Genomic DNA, 21,310 nt, shown 5'->3' with positions numbered 1-21,310 from the left:
GAGGGAAGAGAGGAGAAGGAGATGAGCATCCAGGCGCGGACTCACCGGCCCCGCGGCGGCATCGGAACAGCCCGGCGCGGCGGAGGGGAGTGGCGGCGCTGAGGGGGCGGCTGGCGCGGTTCCCGCCGAGCGCTGAGGGGAGGGAAGGCGGGACGGCGCTGAGGCCGGGCGGCGGCGGCTGCCCCTCGGCCTCCCACACACGCACGGCTCGATGTGCGCTGCCTTTCGCACACACACCGCACACACTGAGGGGGGAGGAACCGGGACTCGCCCTTCCTCCCCCCCCTCCCGGCGGCTGCGCCCAGCCCATTAACCCTACGGCCCCCGGGCTCCCCGCGGCCGTGCCTCCCGGAGGCGCCGCCTCTCCCCCGCACGGAGGGAGCGGCCTTTGGCGGCCGTGAAGTGCACGGGGAGGCCGGACGCCCTTTCGCAGGACAGTGCTTCCCGCCACACCTCGCCGCCGCCTCTCCCGCGCCCCCCCCCCCTCCGGTGGAGGGATTGGTACGTTCCATTTTGCTGCAGTCAAGCCCGTTGGTCAGCAGCGGGAGGGGAAGGTAACTACCACTTCCGCGCGCAAAAGGGAGGGGGAGGAGGGAGAGGTTTACTGCCCCAAGAGCTCTGCCAGGGCAACCGCCTTTCGCAGCCCGCTCTGCAGGCTCGGCTGTTCGCCTGGCCGCTTTGGACTAGAGCAAGAGGAGGCGGAGGGGAGGAAAGCCCTCCGCTCCCCCCGCGAGACGGGGTTGGTATGGTCCCGCGCGTTCACCTGCAAGGCAGCGGCGGGGAAGCCGACAGTTCCACTGCCCTCCGGGGGGGGGGGAGGTGCGTGTGTGGGGGTGGGTGTTGAGGGGGTTTCCCCCGTGTGTGACAGGGAGCTCCCGCACTGGGCCGAGCCACCATGCCGGGGTACCCGCTCTGGGAACAGACGCGCTCGTTTCCATTTAAAACGTTCGAGACGTTACAATTCAAGATTAGCCCGAATGTCGGCGTCTACCATGTAAGTCGCGCGGCTCTATCAAAGCCGGTCGCTAACCCTCGGAGCAGTCTCCTGAGGAGAAGGGAGGCGGCCTTGCGGCTGAGCGCCCTCCTCATAACGTGCTTCAGCTCAGCCAGAAGTTGGGGTGGACTTGACCCAGGGATTAGTGAGTGAAATTCTAGTTTACATCGTGCAGCAGATTCAGACTAGATGATCCTACTTTAAAAATCACTCTTGAAGAACCAAATAAAATGTGACAGCCCCGCCATTGCTGTCACTACAGACAGTAGTCACAGTTCTGGGGCTGTTCTCAACGCAGTGGGTGTGAGGTGGCGTAATGCCCTGAGCTTGCCCTCAAGTACCTGAGCACATAATGCTGACAGCCCAAACCACTTGCTGTTAACAGTGGCTGCAAGATGGAGTTTGCTCTGTGGGAGGCTTCCGCTTACCAAGAATGGGATTTATTGCACCCAGCTTTACAAGTCTGCATCTGACCTTCTAAGCCAGGCTACAGCAGAATCAAAAAAAAAGGAAATAAATATTTGAAATAGATGCATCATTTAGATTTATTGAAACAGTGAGATGTGGTAAGCTAGGCTTCCTTAACTATAATGAATAGGTCCCCCCTGACTGTTTAGGAAGCCCAGCAGGACCAGTTCAGACATGGATGCTGTACAGGTGGATAAACAGATTATTTCTTTGGCGATGGCAACAGATCTTGTGGGCAGACACGCATGCGTGGTGCTCCAAAGGAGTCACAGGAGCCATTAGAGAACATTTAAAATCTATTGGTCCCTAAGGAGAGGCTCAAGCTTCAAAAGTTCAAGTCCTTCAAGGAGGGAAGGTTGAATAGATCTAGGATAGCACAGTGATGTGCCTATAACATTGGAAAGTATGAAAGATAATTAGAGTTAAAGCTATGATGGGAGGAGAGAGCCAAAAATTATGGGAAAACAGAAAGCTAGCTGTCATTTCTCAAGTCCAGAGAAGTTTCAAGCAAGGAAGCCAACTGCTGGTGAGAGCTTCTTTTTCCCAAGCTGCCTCTTTCTAGGGACACTTTTAAGGATAGATGAGAAAGTTAACAATATCCAGTTCTTCTTTACTGTAAAGATCCTTGGGAAATAAATTCCTAAAATATTTCATTCCCAGTTGTATTTTTAAAAGAATTCTAGGATTTCAATAAATACTCTAACTGACCAGCTACAGAAGGTGCCAAAGCAGTTCATATTGATTTATAATATTTTCAGCCTACTAATTAAAATGCTTTGGAAGCTTTTAATTATCTCTGGGAGCTATCTTTAAAAGCTCTAAATAATTTATCTTCCTTATCATGTACGTTGATATTGGTAAGAGTTTTTAACCTCTTTTGCTAACCAAAATAAGAGAAGAATAAGATGACATCTGATTGGAAATAACTGTCATGATTTTGTTTCTTATTTTAAAACATCAAATATTTACTCCCCATAATTATCTAGTAAGCACCAGCCATGAGGAAATACAGCTCTGAGGTTTGTAGCTGGAAGTGACACTGAGTCTTCAGAGGTGCACGCTGCATTTCACCTGCTACAAAACACGGATATGTTTATAAGAAGTCAGTTAAGCCTGTTTAATGCAATGAGCTACGCTGCACTGTGAACCTCGGAGCTTACTGCAAGATCAGGGTTTTACAGTGGCAGAATCTACATCCAGACCAAGAGTACTATGAGAAACTCAATATAAAGGCAGTAATTTAATATATAACAGAGATTTGTAATGGAAACATTATAGCTATGTTGTAATATCCACACTGCTCAAAAAAACCCCAAAGGAAATAGAGAACTAAAGGCTGAAACTCCATCCTTCGCTCTGCCTGCAGTCTCACGATTTGTTTAAACTAGTTTTGGAACAAGCTGCTGATCGTGGCGTTCATTTTGCTCCTCGCTTTGCATTCTAGCTCCTTTTGGCTTGTAGGCAACACAGTGAGTCAGAACAGGAAACTGATGCAGCTGAAAACCAAAGGGACTGAGAGAAAAGATTGGTTTTTATCCAGATCAGTTCCTGATCCAACTCACTGTGCAGTTGTATCAGCTAGCACTGGCACAAGGAGTGCCAAGGGCAGGAGTGACAGTGGGACCACACCTTCTGGAAACAACCCACTCTTAAGTCAGCTTAAATAAATGGTGAAAACACCATCTTGTTCATTGTGAACTACTACAGCATTAGATAGTTAGCAGATATTTTTAACAGTCTTAGGTATTACCTCTCTCTACAAACCCTGCCTGCCATTTTACAAAAGGATTACTGGTTAAAGATAGGGAAAAGATCTGTTTCAAAGGACCTATAATTCCCACCAAGATGATATTATATATTGTAACATTTCAATATCTGTTTATTGTGACTATTTGTTCTACCGCCACAGGAGGTTTCTATTAACTATAACCAAGGGATTTGTCTAGATTATGGGTTACATGTTTGCTATCAGAGTGTGTCAGGTAACCCATTTTAACTGTTTGAGATACCCAACGCGACAAGACAGTATATATTTCGTATACTAAATACTGCTAAGCAAAATAAATTTTATATATAAAAGTTTAGAAGATAAATATATGCAAAAACAAAACTGCCTGAATACATTTCTTCTTTGCCAGGTTTCAATTCAGTTTTTACAGGGGCATTACTTATACCAAAAACAATGGACCTACAACATAACGCTAATACAGAAACTTAATACAGCAGTGCCAGCAATCTTTGCAGAGGCAAAGTAAAACAACTCAACGTTGATACAACAGCAAAAGTCATAAAAAGGTGGATGTAAACAAAGAGGTTTTAGGACTTCTGGGAAGGCTAGAACATAAATTTTAATAGGTAACTGCTTACTTTGTCTCTGCCTGTTTTCTTTAGCTTGCTAGGGTAAAGGGAGTGACTAATACTCTGTAGAAGTAAAATCAGTCCTGTAAATTATATATGCACTTATAATGAATATGTTAAAACCTATCATTCTGATAATCTAGGAATCCTTTTAGTCCTGTGTCCTATTGAAGGAATCCCATTATTTTCCTAAGAACACGCTAAGTATTTAAATTGTAGGGACGGTTCAGGGATGTGAACAGCAATTAACATCAGCAGAAGATTATTTTTGATGTAGTTTCCTGCCATCTTGTCTCCCTGAATTAGCAGGAATGCATCCATTGGGATAGGGTTCTATCACTGGCAGTCATCAGACCAGCTATATCAAAATGCTTTGAATGACGCCTACTGTGTAGCTTTTCATATTGAACAAGTTACCCTAGGCTGCTGCTTCTGCAACCAGTGGAGAAACAAACATTTCTAGGACATCATTCACATGGCCTATTTTAGACAACTACTTAGGATAAAATGATTTGCAGTCACTGTACTGACTAGATCTCTACATCTCCATTTGGTCAGGTTCATTCTGCTTAGCATAGCTATCTGTAAGGGAAGGTGGGGGGAGAGAGCCAAGAAACTATAAACTACTCGGTGTAACTTTGATTCCAAGATGGGTAAGAGAACAAATACACCCATTTTAAGTAGAGGAAAGAAAGATCATCAGTAACAGCCAACGTGTATAAACAATGCCAAGCCAATCTCAGTCACTTTAATAACAGGCTAGAAGTCTTGTGTAAGCAGATGCAGCACGAGTTAACAGGACTTTTGACACTATCTTGCATGACGCTCACGCAAGCAAGCCAGATAGTCTAGATGAAACGACTGCTAAAGGTCACAACAATATTCACAAGGAAGGTAGTAAGATTTCTTTATCTAAGAGAGGGTTCCACAGAGCTCTGTGTTCTCTCTAGTATCATTTAGTGTTTTCACTGATGACTTGATGAAAGAATAATGAATAACCCGATCGCATTTTCAATGACTCAATGGTAAGAGACGCCGCTCTTTTAGGGGTAGCCTTAGAACTTAAAATAATCTTGAGAATTGCTGCAATGCTTGGAAAAACAGGATGCGCTTTGATATGGGTAAGTAGAGCGCGTTATACAATAATCAAATGCAAGAATAAAATGGGAGAGGATTGGCTTGCAGCAGTCATGCAAGGAAAAGACCTGAGAATGAAACTAAATGTCAGACAACAATGTCAGATTCTTGGAAAAAAAATCACACTGTCTACAAATGTGTTATAGGTAAGACACGGAGAATCTGTTCTACACGTTCCCTGGTTAGATGCCAGCTGGGATGCTGCATTCAGTTTTGGGCACTGAACTTGAGACTGAACAAAGACAGTCCAAAGAAAAGCAACAACAATGATCTAGGAGTTCGGAAGACATGATGTGTAAAGAAGGACATGAAAACCTCCTGGTTTCTTAGTCTAGGAAAAAAAAAAAGAGGACTGAAGGAAAATATAATAACAGTCTCCAAATACAATGTGTTTTTGCAAGAAGGAAAGTGATAAACTATCTTCTGGGTCCACTCGTTATGGGATAAGAAGTTATCTGCTTAGCCTTTAGCAAGGAAGTCTTAGTTTGGACTTTGGGAGAACTTTCTGAACGTAACAACAGTGAAGCACCAGCACGCTTTCCTGAAAAAAAAATGTAAAATCTCTGTTATGGGAGGTTTTTAGCAACGGGCTAAATAAAACATCTGTTGGGAATTATTTACATATAGTTGATTGTGCTGTGGAGGAAAATGAATTTTTAATGTCCTTTCCAGACTTATTTTCTTTTGTTTCTATTTTTGTCCAATCTTTTGAAAAATATATTTAGTCTTAGAATGATAATTCAATGAGAAGTCTTTATATGTATGTTTTGTACAAAAGTCAGTTTACTAACTATCTAATACAAATGTAAATTTGCCCCCCCCCCAAACAAGTAGCCTTAATTCTAAATTAGAAAAATTCTAAAGCAAGTATTGTTTGAGTAATAATAAAGATTACGTATTAGTCTTTGATGACTGGGTAGGAATAGAAAGAACAACCTAAAAAAAGAAATGCTGCTGCAAATCACAAGTCTGTGTGGAACAGACTTATTCAAGCATTGCAACAAAAATGTTACCTGTGCTTTATTTAGAAATAGGCATTTCCAGGTAAATTCAAGGCTGCCTTTCTCAAAGCTTTTCCTGACTTTTCTACTCCAACTTTCGTTCCTATCAGTGAAGGCTTAATACTGATATGCTAGGGGTGCCACCTGAACAGCTCATAGTTCAAACTGAATGCCCTTCGAAGTACTTCAGAAGAAAAAAAAAAGCTACTTACCTTATAAAACCTAATGGATTGAAGATCAACAAGAAGGAATTCCCATCTAAATGCAAATCAAGGCAAACCCATTTTGAATGCAAGAGTAAACTACAAATGGTAATTTTCCCACCATTTGCTAGTGCTCCTTACTACAATTACAGTTCTATACAACTCAAGTAGTTAACAGCTCTTCTCCTGATGAGCTGTCAATGAACAACTTAGAATTTTTCCAAATGTATGTCATAGATATGCTTATTCCGTTGCAATCTGTTTGTGCAAAATTAATTTAAAACACTTACTGCTTATTTTTGGTTTATTTTAGTCTGGTTCATGAAGTGGAAAAAGACAGAAGTTATCGGAAAAAAAGGTTTCATCTGCTGGTTAAACTGTAAATTAAACTCCTACTTGTTTTCTGCTAGAGTGTGATAACTGATACTAGTGGTTTACGACGGCTGAGAATACTAAAATCAGTGAGGCTCAGATTAGGATCCCATCTTGGATCCCTTCTGTATTTAAAAATGCTAACTGCATGGTGAAAAGGCTGACTGTGGGGTGGCAGTCCATGAGTCTGTTAGGTGGTTAGAGAACATGGTCAGTCCCAGTGAAGAGCTCTGGGCCTGGTTCTGATACAAAGTCCTCCTTACCTTGAAAAGGTCGGAGTGAACAGAGCAGCTGTGCAGGAATTGTAGTTTCTACGATTTATTCTAAGGAACCTCTGTTCCAGCACCAAACAAACTAGTAAGGAAGGGGATGCCTCATACAAAATACTGGATTCAAGTTTTTTCTTCCTGTACCTGGAAGGAATACAATAAAATTTGCTCTAGTCTTAAAAGGCTTTTGAAATATTAAATGCTATAATCATGTCAGTGTGTAGCGTGTGTATATATACATATACACACAGTAACCAAATCCCGTGACAAAACCTGGCATTGAAAATACACTCTGTGTCGGCATTGTATGTTCTCCACTGAATCCTTACAGGTGTCAGTTTGGTGCTCTGTCCCTAATCTGCAAGGCCCTCAATGAATTAGAGAGACAACTATCCTGCAGCAGGTATGAAAGTGATGGAGCAAGTGTATATATTCTATATGTATTTCTAATACTGTATGGTGAGGTTGAAGACAGCTGTAATGATTTCATTTTAAAACAGCTCGAACAGAGTTTGCCATCAGATAAGAACTCTACCCTGAAAGGACTTTTTTCTTCATCCCAACATCATCAGAATATGACTCGCCCAGTGGTCCTAAGCAGGAGTCTTTTGACATGGAATACAGAACAACTATATATTCCTTTTACATTTTATAACTAGTAACTAGCCTCCCACTGCAGGGATCCTGCTACGTAACAGTAGCTATAATATTAATTACTTTAAAGAGTTAGTTAGTGATAAACAGTCACAGTTGGGGATCTTTAGTAGGTTAAATGGATAACATAAATGGAACAACGATCAAATTTAGCCAAACCCTAAAAAAAAAAGGAATATAGGAGTGCATTCAGCACTAGGAAAGATGATGAAATGGACAACTTGCATTTGTACTAAATCTTCACTGCAATTAGAGTACTGAGTGTTGAAATCTGTTTATCTTGAAGACATGTGAACTGAATGGGCAGAGTGATTTCACATTTTTAGTGGAGAGCCCTTCCTAAATATTTCTGTATGGAAATGAACTTGCAGTTTAATCCCAGTGAGTTCTGTCATTGACTTAATTGAGAAACAGGATAGATTTACAAAACTTCCTTTGATCTAACACCAGAAACAAAGAACCTATCTTATACATCAACAGTGTCCTGCAGCACCTCACTTTGAGAAAAAAACAAATGGTACCAGTGACAGAAGAGTTAAGCACTTCTAAAAAATAAACTTCAAAGGAAGTAAAAGACCAAGGAATAGTCTACATCCCCAGCTAAATTCTTACAGAGAAGTCAAGGCAGAAGTGGAGAAGAGACAGGATTTGTTTACATAAGCTCTAATCTCTAGCTGTGTGTCTGATCCTGTATCACTCTGCAACTCAGATAAGGCAGAGTTTTGAGTCAAGAATATCAGAGGCATTCTCTACATAAGCCTTTGGGGCCAATATTCATTCCTCAGATTACTCATGTAGAATATAGGTGGAGTCCAAATCAATATTATCAGCGTGACATGTTATTAATCAAACAGCGCAACAATTTAAATTCTGTCCCTTTGAACACAAAGTTCAAAAAAGTTAAATACTTGTGAGGAACTAACCTGAGTTTGTTAAGAATACTGATGTTTGTTACAAGCGTGCTACCTGAGTCTGCAAACACAGGGATGCCACTTAGTTTTAATCTATTCCAGAGTTTTTAAGTGTTCCTCTCTTAAATTATCGTATATGCTTGAAAAGATATACTTTAGCTGTTTTCACACATATGCTTGAGTGCTCCTTCGTCTCTTTGAAATAGGACCTACCTCTTATCACACTGAGGGGCATGGTTAAGGGCAAGAGGAAATTATTGCTGGAGAGAGCTGCAGTAATCAGGTAATAAGCGTGATTACAGTAGATATTTTGTTGTGAGAAACATTTGAAAAAACCCCAAATAACAGATTAAGATAATAGTAATGGTAAAAAACAGGTAAGCATCCACTAATTTAAAGTGAATGGAAAAGAAGAGTAAGCATGAGCCCACATTTACTTGGGTCTTCATTCACGGGCATTGAATACAGAATTATTTGTGTTAGTTAAAGTTAAGCACTTACTTAAGTACATTAGCTGGATTGAGGCCAGAGTACTGATGAGTAATCTGCAGAACAGAGGCCACTGAGAATAACAAATTTAAAAAAAAAAAAAATACTCAGAGCAAATCTGATTTAAATAAACACATTTACTATACACTATTTCACTTTCTTCATCTTAATGTTATATTTCAAAGCCTCGGTCATGGGTAGTGACTTCACTGTGCAAATACTTATTACACCAGCTTTCAATGATGATATTTTTTAAATTTAAAATGAAACACGTTTTCCCTAACAAAGCCTGAAGTTAACTGATACCACACTTCAGGCTTCAGTAAACTATGCAAAATTCTAGTAACCTATTAGTAGCCTACCATTAAAATGTAATTTGCATGATCATCAGCAGTTTTGAAAGGCTGGAAGCAGATCTATTGAGCCTAGACATTAGCAGGATGATGCAGGTCAGAATTACAAGGGTGGTTTACTGAAAAATAGAGACAACCTTCAGCTCAGAGCTGAATCACCCACAATCTCAACAAAACTTCTTCAAGAAATTTACTTAGACCTGGACTGAACAAATAATTCACTCTGTGGCACATGCTGCACTAAGAAGCAGGTAACTGCAGGCTAAACATGGAGCAAATGAGCTGTGCTATAGGTGGCCACTTTCTGCAGAGCTTATCATAACTGAGGATCTCAGTACCCAATAGGACTCCAGAAGGTGTATTTGAAAGCTATCTCAAAGAGGCAGGCAAAGATAATGAAGTATTTTTCAGTGCAGTTCTAGGAGGACTTTAAACACCTAAGAAGGACTTCCTCATAGCACTCGGGGCTTGTGTGTTTGCATTAGATTTCAAGCCCACCCCACAGCTGACAAACTCTAGGCATGAGTGCCATCAGTGGCCCCACTAAAGCTTGTGAAGTCTGTTAGAGTAGCTACTATTATGCATAGACAAACAAATTGTTAATAAACTTCCTTCAACACAGAGCCTACGGTTGACCTGTAATCTCCAAATAAATTAATTTTTGACAAAAAGCTGGTTTTCAGATGGCACTGAATCTGCGTAGCTTGAGGAACCTAACCCTCTTCCTGAATTACTTCCATATCAACTGCTGATCACTCCAGGCCTAATTTTTGTGCACTGCTTCTTTTTTATTGTTATGCACAAAACAAATCTGCAATGACAGCAACGTGCAATGGATATCTTCTTTCTGTCGTGCATGCTTTCCCTTTTGACAGCCCCTTAACTATATCCTTCCCATCATTTCAGGTACACTACAGGTGAAACCAGATCGTCCTCTGTACTGGTTCTGTGGCTTGACACTGTTTGGAAGGACTGAAGCAAGGACTGTGTTAAGCAAGAAGCATACCAAGTGTCTGAGCTAAATGTTTTATGACTACAAACAATATCATAAAGAGACATGGAAATACTGGTAAGGCTTTTCCCTGTATTCCAGGAACTAGAACTGAAAAAACCTGAAATTAGTTCCACACTAAGGACCAGGGATACACCTCCAGCAAGCCTGCCACCATGCTCATGTTACTGCAGAGCCTGTGGAGATGCGGATACAAAAGTGTATTCATGGGCAGTGGATGCTTGCAGCGTGAATGTGGCAAACACTGGGTTCACAAGCATGTAAGCTGAGATTCAGATTCAGTCTGTAGTTAAATGTCCGTAAAGAGCTGAAATTATTTCTTGACATGCTTCCCTAGGGCTCAGAAGAGCAGCCTGCTTTACAGTGATCTTTTGTGTAAATCTTGATGTGCTCTGAAAACATGATAGCTTCCTATACACAATTACAGTCTGCAGTGTAAAAGCCTGTTGCTACAAACTTTAAATACAACACGTGCTATCTATGGTTAACTTATCTTAAGCCACTTGCAGCTCCTGTTCAAAAAATATCTGAGTTCTGTAGAACTTTTTAATGTATTTATCATCATAACATCTCTTTGACTTAGAGTAGTGTAACCCCATTTTTTTATAAATGGGAAACTGAGGCACTGGGAGACAAGTGACTTAGAGTTGCACAAGTGATCTCTGATAGGGCAGGTGGTTACAGCCAGCTCTCTCTGATCTCCAAAGCATGCCCAGCTACTGGCACTATATTCTTCTCCTTTTTAAACTCCAGTTTTCCTTAATGACTCTGCAACTGAAATGCTCTTTGAATTCCAAGATTTCTTCTCTAAAACAGCAATAGCCAAATGCTTGACACCATGAGAAAAAGAAGGAAGGTTGAGGAAGGCATCCTTTTCTTCAAAATGTAACCTCTGTACCTGTAAAATCTTGGATGATGGAAGAAACTACTTGGTGACCAGTTTGTATTATGTCCTTTTGTACCATAGCCATGCTCAGTGGCATCTTGCTGTCTTTTTCTGAAGACGTATTCTGGGAAAGAAAGTTGTGCACTCTCCGTGGAAACTGTTCCTCACAGTGCTCCCTAAGAAATCATCTTTGGCAGTGTCCTGTCCCTGTGTGCAACAGGTCTGTTGGGACGTACTCTTGTGCGGTCATTATCAGCATGCTTAAGGGAAAGGGGTAGGAGAGGAATCTGTTGTCTTCTTTCATAAGCCATGTCTTCATCAATAGGTGTTTGCATTTATGTAAGGAGCTGGATCCTGAGGTAGTACACACCACGAATGTTTCCAAGTAAATACAATCCCAACACCGAAAGCCTGAAAGGCCAAACATACAACAGCAGGCAGATAGCAATCTTGCAGCTGCTGCTCTCCCTGCCACTCGGTGATTAGCTATTTTCCATTGTTGCCAGGAGCTCTCTTCTTTTCTGATTCCCAAGCTCTTTCCCTCATTTAGTCTTTTCTGAACTTTTAATGTTTTCCCCAACTCTTTTTTCCATTCTCTGTCTGTCCATCAGCTTTCTTTCTCATCTTCAGTACTTGTGCTAGTCATTTGTAAGTGTTTTAATAGACAATAAAAACTGTACAAAGACCCTGATCCAGCAAAGTGACTTGGCATGCACATAGCTTTAAGTGCTCTAGTACTGTTGACTCCAACGGGACTACCAATATACTTAAAATTAACCACACATTTAAGTGCTTTCCTGGATCAAGGCCACCATCACATTGACATTAACCAAAACAAAACAGCACCTGAGATTCAGCAACATAAATACATACCAACCTCAACGAAACTCAGTGCTGTAACCTTCAGGTTACCTTTCTTCAATGCCTTCTGTCATTGCTAGCTATGTTATGGCTACACTTAAAATCTATTCTGCAAGCATGTACTGGAAGTAGTGCTTAGGAACAATCCTGTTTAAGCCAATGCTTTCTTACGGTTTTAGAATTTGCCTGGCCTGTTTTGCTAGATCAGGCTTTTGGACAATAAGGTCCTCAGGGCAAGAATCATGTTTATTTTTCTGCTTGAATCATATGTGCTCATATACCACAAAATAGCAATTAGTAACTTTTTGTTCTGAGGTACAAGGAAGAAGACTTTCTACATACTGCAGATGCTCTGGCTTGTGCAGTTGTAAGTGAAAAATTATGATAGATAAAAATTTCAAAAGTCTAAGGTATTAACCTTATCACTGGCAATTTACTGTAACCCTAAACATGCAAAAAGACTAAATTAAAACCTCCCTTCTTGAATTCTGCCCCTTCTCCTTCTTTTGCTGACCTTCTGCCTCCATTACCTTTTCTCTTTTATTCTCTGTTGATTACTTCAATGGTTTACACTTCAGCTTATAAGCCCCATATGGTAGGAGCCTTGTCCTTTCTTAATCATAAAATAAGATTATGCATACCTTGGGCACTGTACAAATCATTATTGTCTTCCTACAAATGTCTTCCACATGGCCCCACCCTCAGTTCCAGCTGAGAATGCTGTTGTGAACAAGCTCAAAGAATAAATATTTTGCATTCATTTCACCAGCACAATGGAAACATTTTTCCAAGCTGCTGCTAAGATGGTATCTAGTCCTCTTCTGAGTCAGCAGCCCATGCAGCTGACTTTCAAATGGCCAAACTTGCTTGATTATAATCTTAAAAGAAAAAAAACCACAGACACAAGCTGTATTTTTAAAGAGCTGTATTGCTCTCCTCATGCACAAGCAGGTAGTGACACTATAAAATATGAAAGCTGAGGGAAAGAAGCTGTACAGAAGTCAGTGTTGTTTGTGATATCCCCTTTATTTCTCCCAATTTCAACAGTTTATTTCATCCAGTCAGAGGAAGGGACTGGGGAATGAATGTTGTGAGGAAGTGAGAAAGGAATATTACTGCTTTATGTAGTCCATTTCCTTTTGGTATCAACCAGCTTTTTACATTCTTCAAAGCTCTGTTGGCCATTAAAGACAGTGTATCTAAAAATACAATACAGACAAAACCAGGCTAAGAGGGATGAAGATGGCGAGGAATTCATTGAGCTCCCTTCCTTAAGTATTTTTTGCTTATTCTTAGCTGTATTTTCCCTCTAGTCCAATACATAAGCAGGCATGATGCAACAGAACAGGTTCAAAACCGTGCATCTCTCCTCCATTCTCATGGAAAGACTTTGGTCTATAATTCTTACTGCTTTGTGAATAAACAGCCTAGATGGTAAATAATTTTTGTGTTCCAAAATTGCCCAGATATAGCTGGTAAGAAACTGTCAGCGATCCTATATTAAGCTGCAGCTTTACATTAAATCAGAGAGTATGTATCTGGCTTCTGATCGCTAATAGAGCTTACTCTTACGAGAAGTTCCAATCTTCTAGCAAAATAACAGGATGCTTATTAAATTAAGAAGTCTAAAATTCAGAAATAAACTGTGCCATGAGAAATCAGTTCAATGTGTAAAACCAGGCTGTCAATCTTAAAGAACCCTCTTACATCATGTTACTTATTCAAAAGATATCTATATAGACACGAGGCCAGATCCTTAGGTTTAGCCTTTTTATACCATGTATAGTGCAGGACTTAGGGTGATAAAAGTAACTTAGCTTTAAGCCACTAACTCTGACTTCAGGATACTGGGGTCATGATTTTGGTATCAGTGTGTATCTTAAAAAAGACTCATAGATGCTCTAGTTTTAATTGCCTTAGCTACTTATAGCCTTATGAGAGCTGTCAAAGCAGCTGGGAATTGATTGGACTCAGCATTCTGGCTATTCATCCTTTCCACGTAGCCTTTCTCCTTTTGATCTAGGACTAGGAGGAACAGGAATTGTAGGGCTTTATGCCATTAAAATAAATTCTCCACTGAGTGAATCCATAGATGGTTGATTAAATTATCTCTGTGGCTGCAGAAAAAGCCACAAGCTGACACAGACACACATTTCCTTAGGGCAGAAAAAAATCATCTTTATGCAATACAATTTCTCTGCATCCTAAGATTGATTGCCATGAATCTGAACACTGCAACCAGAATACAAATACACTAGGAAACCAGTGTTTCAGGAGGTTGTGACTGGACATTTTTTCTTCTAAACCAAATAAGTAGCTTTAAAAAAAGGCAAATTAACCAGTAGAAAATGGATGGTAAGATGTTTGTTGCATATTTTAAATACTAAAATGGGAGGAAAATACCAAATGTGATACAAAAGATACGACTAGTAGGGAGAAGGGGAAGTGGGAAAACAGAATATTAATAAAATGGGAGCTGTAATTAAAAAGAAGTGATGTGGTATATAGCTGAAGCTTTCTGGTTTTGTAATGTTCAGTTCCAGGTGAGTTTACAGGTTTATTTATTCTTTATGTCCTAGTGAATCTCACTATGGATTTTCCAACCATATTAAATAATTCTCGCGTAAGCCTATACTCAATTCAGTGGAGCTACCATGATGCTCTGTCAAAGGAGACTGAAATCAGATCAGGTGGGCTCAAAACATTTTCCCATGAACATTGTATGTAATTGTTATGTAGTGCATCAAAAAGTTATTCCTTTACTAGGTTTGCAACTAATTAGTTACATGCCAACTGTTGGACAAATATATACCATTTTTAAATTAAACACACTTTCACGTGGACAGCAGCAGTTCCAGTAGGGAGAAATGTTTAAACAATGATAGCTTGTTACAGCCCATAGGATCTATTAGAGAACAGAATCATCTCCCAAAAGGAGTGCTGGTATTAAGGCACTTAAAACTAGCCTGGACATAACAACACTGCAAGAGCTTTCTTCACTGGTAAATGACAGCCTTTCCAGCTCTAATTTCTGTGATCAGTTTACTGTGGTGTAAATCAAAGCTGAATCACAGTAATGTCTTGGCACTCTAATATATTGCCTTAAACCACATGAATGCTGAAATAGGGAGTTCTTGTACATTCGCAGACTGGATTCCTTTTTTCCCCAGCCTGTGCTTTTTTTTTTTTTTTTTTTTAAGACAACATCAGAATCAAAGAACACTTTTCTGGTCTCTTCATCAGATTTAAATCTCTTTAATCAGACAGCTAGATTATGGAGCTCTGATAGGTGGCATGGCTTTTTGGAGAGCGCCAAACTGAAGGACCTGCTGCACATATCCTGGTTCCCAGGCTCCTTGCCAGCAGCAGGGTGTGATGTAATAGCCTTTCATGCTGAACAAGTTAACAGCCCTGTTCTTGAGTGTACTGCATTTTGGCTAAGAAACAGCATGAATAGCCTTGCAGGGAAGTGCTACTCTTTAACAAGCAGGTAGCTGCAGAAACAGTGTTGTTTCCCTCTCTGTATCTAGGACTGGAAAAGAGTCCCAGCTGTACATTACATCTCTCCTCTTCCATATGCTGGAGAAGCAAGGACTGTGTAAAATGAATACAGACCAGACTCTCTCCCTCCTGTGTGCTATATCTACAGTTTTAACAGGACTTGCTTCCACAAGCTTAGAGTAAGTCTCAGACTACCTTCTGGCCGAGATGCCCTCTTTTTAAGAATGTTCTAGAAAATTACTTGTCTCAGAAGTTATTTGGAGAACAGTGGTTAACTACACAATCATACGGAAAGGGCCATTTGTAAGCATGTTCTGCCTTTGTCACTTCTTCTGAGCAGAGGAAGCCCCAACCCTGTTTTTCACCAAAAGAGAACTCAAAGGCAACTCCTCAGTTTGGAGCTAGCATCTTCTTTCTCTGGCCTGGACTCCTCTCATGCCGGGAAAGCGGAAACCCATAAAGGCCAGGAAATGATGTACCACAAAAATGCTTGTGTTTGCAGGAGACAGCGAATACTGCTATTTTCACAGTGTCTTATGCATCAGTGGAAGAAAAAAGGATGAAATGAAAAGGATACAACCACATTCAGCTCAACATACTACATTCCACTTTAAAATACAGGCAAAGCGGAAACAGGGCAAACATGTTCGTTACTGAATTTGCAACCTCTCTACATTCCTTTCATGGTTAGTAATGTCACATTAGAGAAGAGTTATCATTTACCACTTACTGCCTGAAGGTTACACAGTCCAAACAACACAAGGCCAAAGTACAGAGTCATGAACTGTACTGTGAAAAATCAAATTGCTCCTTCCCCATTGAATGCAGTGCACAGTAATCTTTTGGTACAGCTTTGATCTCTTATCAGCTGAATTTCTCATTATAACCTTCTAACTCAACCACTAGGAACACCTACACACCCAGAGGAAAGCCTGTAAGAGCTGCTGCAATGGTGTGTCACAGCCTCATCACATCTAGCTTTGGGCACCTAACAGAAGTGCCTCAGTTAGAAATGCAACACCCGGAGTCACTCCCTTTATAATCAGTGCAAAAGGCTGTTCAGCCGACTGAAGATCTGATTCATCCCCTGCAAATGCCTCCCTGTGAGATACAGAGACAACTAGAGCTACTATACTCCCAACTTAAGCAGCTCAGATGATAGGTTTCTAAAGTTAGGTGGGATAAATCCATACCTTAGTGATCATCACAGACATCCATTTAGCATGAGGTTAATTGCTTAGGTTTGTACACTGTGTTGAGATGATACTCGCTGAAGGAGGATCTCCCTCTGTCAGGAACTGTCTCGTACTTTTTATTCCCCTCGCCAGAATCTAAGGCTTGAAAACCACATCAAAATATACACTCTTCTAAGTGCTACTAAAACGTGAAAGGTTTTGATTACATCTGCTGGGAAATAAATATTTTTATTCTTTCCTCCATGCCTTCCCTCTTACTGAACAGATTTAACCATTCTGCGCCACAGTCTCAGAGGTATAAAAAACAAATACACAATCAGCTTCAAATGCAGTTAATTATAAAAATGGGCTAAGATTAGTTCCAAGTCCTGATACTGCACCTTCCTATAGTTATCTGCTGTTCTGTGGGTTTTTTTAATAATAATTCCAGGTCTGGGTCCAAGGGTTCCTCTTTGCTACTGCAATATATATAGCAATTATGAATCATTTAGAATAGTTCTGGGATCTCACACATTATCATCACTAGTTAAACAATGTAATAAAGTAAATGAGATTTAAGTTGACAGAGCCCTGTAGATAAGAGTCAACTTCTCGTTTCAGATGTCAACATAGAAGCTTCCCTGTCGTTAAACTGATCATCTAACAGCATGGCCACTATGAAACCATTTATCATATAATTTATAGTGTGTTTTTAAGATAATTGAAATTGTTATGCCAAGAAATGGTGATCTAAGTAAACAAGAAATTGAGTTTGCCTTTTACAGATTTGTTTATGGCATGTGCATTGTGAAAACATGTATTTATTAACACACAGCTCAGAATAAATGAAGTGTTTGAAGTACGGTACTCAAATCAAGAATGTTGGTCTACTGCTGTCATATTTGTAAAGGAATGCTAGGTAAATAATGTACAGGGATCGAAAGACACAACAGTCCCGAATGAACACCCATCAGCTTCAGATTCATGCCCTCTGGCAGAAACTTAGCCTTTCCCTCCTCTAAGAGTTTCTCCCACTGGAAGAGCATGGCAAATCTCTCTCTCTGGTCTCTGTTGAAAATTAAACATCCAGGGCTTTTTTCCTCACAGATCTGTAGCTGCTGACATTTGTTCCCAAGTAAACCAAAAAACCAATGATTCAGTGGCAGCCCTGCAAACTCACTGTTCTCAGATGAGTACAGGGGGTACAAAACAAAGATAATCAGGCGCTATACATCCTATGTATTTCTGTATCTTCTGAACAGGAGATAATTGAGTCCAACATACTGAGTTTCCATCCAGACGCTCTTGTACATATATACAACCACAACAGTTGATAAATACTTGCTGAGAATTCTGTTTCTTTATTCTGGCATCTTCTACTCAACTTCATATTGTCCGAATCAGCAAATAATTAAAAACAAAACAAACTTTTCAGTCTTTCGGTCAGTGGAATTTGCTAAGACTATGTTGTTTCCTCATTTCTATTCTAACAGGTACAAAAAACTCCTCTGTAGCTGCATAACACAGATAAACACATTCATATGCAAATAATATGACTGATTGACTGAAACCTACCAAAAATATTTTTGTGTCCTACAAGCCTTTGAGTTTCATAATTTATGTATCCCAATACTACTTATATGGAAAGGCAGTGAGTTGTCTGGAGAAAAGTTACTGCTGGAGTTCCCTAACTATAAATGTAGGATTTATTTTATTTAATACTTTAATTATTTACTTTTGCATAGCAGCAGAACAGAAAGTCTGTATTTTGTAGGGAGAGTTTGGCTTGCTTAATCTAGAAAAACAAAGGTTGGCTACAGGTACAACAGGATGTAGCAAACAATGAATGAAAATGGCTATTAATTATAAGAGCAAATGGTCAAAATCTGTCCATGAAAAAAAATTAGGGTGCAAATCAGAGACTTCCTAACCATTACAGAAAGGGTCCCCAAAATAGGGCATGTGTTTTACTGGATGTGTGTGAATGACTTGAAAGTAGTACGTGAACACTGATCCAGTACCTAAACACTTTCAGCATAACAACGGCTGCTGCTACTGTGGTGGTACCTAACACAAAAGCAAAAAGGTTTTGGGATTGCTGTGTAAGCGTATTCAGATCCTGGAACAGCCTTCCCATAAGCGAGTGGGAGGAAATGTCCTGCTTTTAAATAAATTACTAGGAACTGGAATGAAACAGAACTTGTAGTCATTCGACAGGGAAACAGACCTGATGAACCTTTATGTCCTTTACAGTTCTAGATTTCTAGATACAGAAAATGTCAAATATTTTATATTCTGAGGGAGAAAAGAAAAAAAAAAGAAGAAAAGCTGGGAAAGACAGATGCAGGTTAGTTAATTCTGGTGACAGATCACAGTCTGCTAGTTCCATGAGGCAGGGGAATGGTGAACCGAAAGATACAGTTAATGCAAAGGAACTAACACAAAAAAAGAAAGAAGGGGCAAAAAGGCAGAGCAGAAAAGAAAAGAAAAGAAGAGCGATGCCTCTGAGGCTTAGGCTGGCCAAGGGAGAGGGGAGGAGGCACAACAGCATGCCATGCGGATGTTGCGGTGGAGAATATCAGAGGCTGGAATTCATGTATTCCCAGGAACTGCTGAGTTCATGCATTCCCAGGAGCTGAAGAAACCACTCCTATGAAGATACCTCTACTACGTGGGGGGCTGGATAAATACCCTGGAAGTGCTGCCCTTCTTCCTCTACTCTCTGAGCTGGGGCAGGAGGTGTGATAGCCAGTAGTGCCATTAGTCACTAGCTGTCCCAGTCATCTCAGACTCCAGAGGCAGCAGGAACTCAGAACCCCTGCAGCTCATGCTGTGAATTTCTTTTTGATATGCTCTCCTTGGCTGCTAGCTCTTTCATCAGCTCTTCCTAAGGGAGATAAAAGACAATCCTAGATAAAATTTTATCCTTCTCTAAAGTGGCATCTCAGCAGCGTATGCTGGGATCTGTAGCCACTGCAAAACTCGCTTGAGAATAGTGCAAAAATTAGTTGCTATTTGGGTAAATCAGAAGGGGAGCTACCACCTTTGGATTCCTAGTGCCTTGTCAGCTGAATACTGGGAAAGCTGAGACAAGTCTGAAGTAAAAGGCCTGTGACATTGTTCTTGTTCTGTTCCACAGCATGGACTTACATGCTCTAGCTCATCGGTTGTAATACAAGAAACAGTTAACACACAACCCTGTACATTTCCCAGTGGAAAACTGGACACATGCTTTACTTACTGGTTTTGAGGTAGCACAGGGAGCTGGTGTTGTGATAGGAGGCTTGACTGCACTTTGAGATGGAGGCAAAGAAAATCTCTGCCCTGTGTCTGGAGGTGAAGAACAGTGAATCCGTGTTTCTAGTCTCTCAGGCTCATGCTTATAGGATTCAAGAGGAAACGTGGGCTGCTTGGTCACTTGTGTTGGGGTAGATGGAGAAGAGGAGAGGCCAGAGGCTGTAAACAAGAATAATTACCAAAGATCAGTTCAGAAGAAAAGCAGACAGAAATCTCAGCTTTACAGTGAACCTGTATTTTTTCATCACATTTCCCCGGACTAAAAGTGTGTATCTCACCGCCTCGTTTATGAAAGGGAATTGCTCCGCCTTGCCGTTAACACTCTTTCAATCATTCAACTGGTTGAACTGTCTGATCCATTTACAGGGAGGCATAGTGGCAAGACGAGAATGCTGGAGGTCCGTGTTGTATTAACCTCCTGTCTGATTGCTTATTTCTAAAATGATCCTCAGCACTGGTATTACCTTATTGTTATAATTTTAATACTCCTGTGAGTCTCAGGATTACCTCTATCTCATGGCAAACAGCTCAAGAGCTTTAATGGTTGCTTTTTCTTCTTTTTCATTATTTTAACAGTATCTCAGTCAGCAGTTAGAATAAAATTAGGAGCAGAGGCAAAAAGAAACAGGGCATATTTCCCATGAGCCTCAGTCTGCTTTCTATAAGGCTCTTGGCAATGCCTTTATACAAACTAGAATTGTTTTCAGCAGCCTTTGAGGAGAAAGATTATTCATATCTTTTGCTGAAAATCAATATCAGCAGCAGATCATTTCTTTTGTGAGCATCCTGTTTTTATTTGACACGTGTGTCTACCCCAGCTGTATTTTTGGTTACGTTCTTAGGGCAGTTCTGAATTGTGATCAAACAGATCATTTAAGCTATATTTATTATCCATTTAAGAACCAGCAGACATCCACAACCAATTAGAAAATTCAAGTTACAACATCTGTGTTTCTTGTTATATCTATATGTACGTCAGCAAACAAAGGATGATTCTCTTATGCCAGCATAAATCAGGACAGACTTAAATGCATAAAAACTATGAGGCTGAACAGAGCTAAATATTTTTAAGTGGGCTATATGATCTCTGAATTTGGTTCACTTCTTGTACTTCCAGAGATTTATGCAGATGATCAGTTAGTCCAGAGAGGATTCAAGTCCATTGAAAGGGAGCAGATAAGATAGCATTTAATAAGCATAAAACCCCAAGCCATTCAAACAAGTGTTTGAGAACATGATAATGCATTTTCATGATGAGTCTAGCTCATCTTCTTGGTGCGAGCTTTCAAGGCTCCACCAGAGATTTTTGCACCAGAGGTTTTTTCCTATTCAAAAGCTTTGCATTGGTGTACATGCAGCCTCCACTGGT

At 40.5% G+C, this 21,310-nt stretch overlaps 1 protein-coding gene across 4 annotated transcripts in view; it reads right to left on the bottom strand.

Annotated features, from left to right (window-relative positions):
- PRKAG2 (protein kinase AMP-activated non-catalytic subunit gamma 2) overlaps positions 1-21,310 on the bottom strand; it is a 231,013-nt gene that overhangs the window by 55,568 nt on the left and 154,135 nt on the right. For 3 of the 4 annotated variants that reach the window (XM_050915876.1, XM_050915877.1, XM_050915878.1), the window contains one exon: positions 19,886-20,100. The exons of the other annotated variant lie outside the window; for it this stretch is intronic. In XM_050915876.1, the coding sequence (XP_050771833.1) occupies positions 19,886-20,100 (215 nt within the window). The remainder of the gene's footprint in view (positions 1-19,885; positions 20,101-21,310) is intronic. 4 annotated transcript variants of the gene reach the window in all.

The sequence above is a fragment of the Gymnogyps californianus genome, chromosome 2, assembly GCF_018139145.2.
Source record: "Gymnogyps californianus isolate 813 chromosome 2, ASM1813914v2, whole genome shotgun sequence".
NCBI classification, from domain to species: Eukaryota; Metazoa; Chordata; class Aves; order Accipitriformes; family Cathartidae; genus Gymnogyps; species Gymnogyps californianus.
The sequence above is the reverse complement of the archived record's forward strand: the minus strand, read 5'-3'. Positions and strand labels throughout refer to the sequence as shown.